Genomic DNA, 2,591 nt, shown 5'->3' with positions numbered 1-2,591 from the left:
AAATTCAAATTGAATCATGCCGAACCAAGCAGAACGTAGGCGTCGACACGTTCAGCGCCAGCGCCTTCGCCGCTTTCACAGGCGTGAGACAGTGCGCGATGTGGCCTACTATCGGCAGCCTGAGCAAGCAGCTGCGCCGGGCTTGAGCAAAGTATTGCAGACTGCCCTCATGAACATGGCTGAGCGGACCCGACAGCGGATGGTGTCTTCCACCGCCGCCGTCGCCGATTCGGTGATCGTGGCATCACGTCAGGTTGTGGCCCACAGCCAGCAGCGATTGGCTCAGGTACGTGCAATCAGGCTTCAAACAAAGGCCGTTCTTGAGTGATGCCCTTTTACAGTCAGCCTTGAGCCCAATCCATGCCAGCAACGATTCATCGTCGTGTGCTGCTGCTCTTGACCATCGCACTGGTGCATGCAACTGCCACTACTTCAGTTTGGGGAGGACGCCCTTGATTACATGTTCCCACATCGCGTAGCGATGCGCGAGTTGCGCACCGAGCTGCAGGAAGCTCGGGAACGCTTGCACCACGTAAGCATCACATGCACAAATGTCTCACACAGCCAGCGTGAGCCACCACCACCTCTACCCTCCGCACACCTGCCGCCCTTCACTTCTCACTCAAACGCCCCCGGGGCGTCTGCAGGCTTGTCGACTTGCGTCCAAGTTGGAGCACGAACGTGAGCATTTGCAGCAGCACTCGGCTTCCCCCAAACCCACTGTGGTTGAGCGCTCCACCAAGCCGACCACGGCCTCGGTAGCACTCTCACCCATACCCCTCTCCAGCCCAACAAAGCCCCGCGTTCGCACAACCACGGTGGCCTGCTCGCCCCTGGCCCCAGCTCGCTGCGCAAACCAGACTCAACTTGTACCACGCAAATCCAAAGCCCACAAGGCAGAAAAGTTACCGCCTCGCTCAAAGCGTTGGGCCGGGACTTGGTGGTGGTATGATGACAAGCCAAGCACGAGCAAATCCGAACCCTCTGTCAGCGTGGCCACTACCTCTGCCTCCTCCGCTGTTGTTGCCCCGTCTGTCCCGGCCAGAGCCCTTAGCGCAGCTGTGGCCGATAGTGCACTTGCACCCACATCGGATCCTGCAGTCTTGAAACCACAACCTGCAACAAATATGCTGGGTATCTTTGGCAGCCCAGCTGCATTGCCACCTTTGACTTCCGCTGCGGTACCCACCGCTCCGCCGCCACCGCCACCCATGCCCATGCCCATGCCCAAGGCAATGCAACAGAATGCACAACAGGCTGGGCCACCCATGCCGCCGCCGCCACCGCCGCCTATGCCAACTGCCGGCTTAAACGGAGCACCACGAGGCCCGGTTGGCAGCCACCCAGCGCCACGATCATCGGTCAGTCCGCCTGATGGACTTTGCTGTCTCGAATAGTATTGTTATGAACTTTGATCTCGCCCCTCACAATGCTTTCGGGCTGGGCTGTGCATGTAGACCATGATTACGGCCAGTGCATTGCGCGCCGCCAATTTGCGGCGGGCCTCCCCTCTCAAGCGCGTCAACTCGCCGCAAAAAAGCAATGGCATCTCTCTCTCAGCCATCAAGGGTGTGGCGCTGCGCAAGGTCAGCGGGAACACTAATTCGGGTACTGCCTCACCCCAACCTGGCCGAGGGGTATCGCTGAACGACGTCATTAGCGTGAGTCAAGCTATTCCATCGCCACCGAGTGCCCGGTCCCCCAGCCCATGACGCCATCGCCTTATCAAAGACGCCGTATCTGTGCGCGCGCTCTCAGCCCTGGCCTCACCTGCCTTGTCAAATCGTCTTGTCTCACTGATATGTTGCATTGACTTTGTATGATTTTACTTGTCTTTTCGGCTTGCTTTCCAGATGCGTCAAAACCTTCGCCGTATCACCACTGATCGGTCCCCCGGAGGTACACCCAAACGCCAAAAGCCTGAAGAGACGGGCATGGGTCTCACGGTCAGCTAGCCTGCTCATGGATGGCGCTTTAGCATAGCCCGACGCATGCTTCAATCTCATGCCTCCTCATCATGTTGTGCTTGATTGGCCCCATCTAATTGCAGCCCATTTTGGCCCGCGCCTTGAAGCAGCGCTTCCGAAATGCACGTACTCGCACGCGTGAGTCATGCCTCGCGCCGCGCTCCCCTGCTCTTGCTTGCTCATCATTCTTCTTGATTGTCGATCGAACCACTGACCGCTCTGTCCACGTGTACGCATGGCAATCCATGCCAGCCTCGCCCGCCGGCAGCCCTTCAGGCTTCTCGCCGACCATGTCACCCCTCTCGCCTCGCCAGTTGCGCGACTTGTAGGAACCCATGTTCCATTTGTTTGTACGTTCGCCCAAGGCACAATCCCATGTGCTCAGAAAGTTTGAAGAGCGCCACAAGCGCCAAACCTCGTTTGTTTGTCCTGAATAGCATGTATGTTAGTAGCTAAATTGACATCGTGAAATGAGATTGTACCTAAAAAAAGCGATCTCAGAAGAAAGAAAGAGAAAAAGAATGTGTCCATGGACAAGCAGGCCCGCCAGCTTTTGCTGTCCTTTGCAGCCCGTGGGCCAGGGGGGGGGGGGGGGGGGGGGGGGGGGGGGGGGGGGGGGAAAAA

At 58.0% G+C, this 2,591-nt stretch overlaps 1 protein-coding gene across 1 annotated transcript; it reads left to right on the top strand.

The window, feature by feature from the left end:
- Positions 1–16: 16 nt before the first annotated feature.
- MONBRDRAFT_22399 (uncharacterized protein) lies at positions 17–2,404 on the top strand (the record flags this gene model as incomplete). The annotated part of the gene is made up of 6 exons (XM_001742752.1): positions 17–286; positions 437–532; positions 648–1,361; positions 1,458–1,586; positions 1,854–1,946; positions 2,297–2,404. The coding sequence occupies 6 exons, from the start codon at positions 17–19 to the stop codon at positions 2,402–2,404; spliced, it is 1,410 nt and encodes a 469-aa protein (XP_001742804.1).
- Between the last annotated feature and the right edge of the window lie 187 nt (positions 2,405–2,591).

This window comes from Monosiga brevicollis, genomic scaffold (genome assembly GCF_000002865.3).
Source record: "Monosiga brevicollis MX1 MONBRscaffold_2 genomic scaffold, whole genome shotgun sequence".
Classification (NCBI taxonomy): Eukaryota; class Choanoflagellata; order Craspedida; family Salpingoecidae; genus Monosiga; species Monosiga brevicollis.
This window is presented reverse-complemented; position numbering and strand designations above follow the sequence as displayed.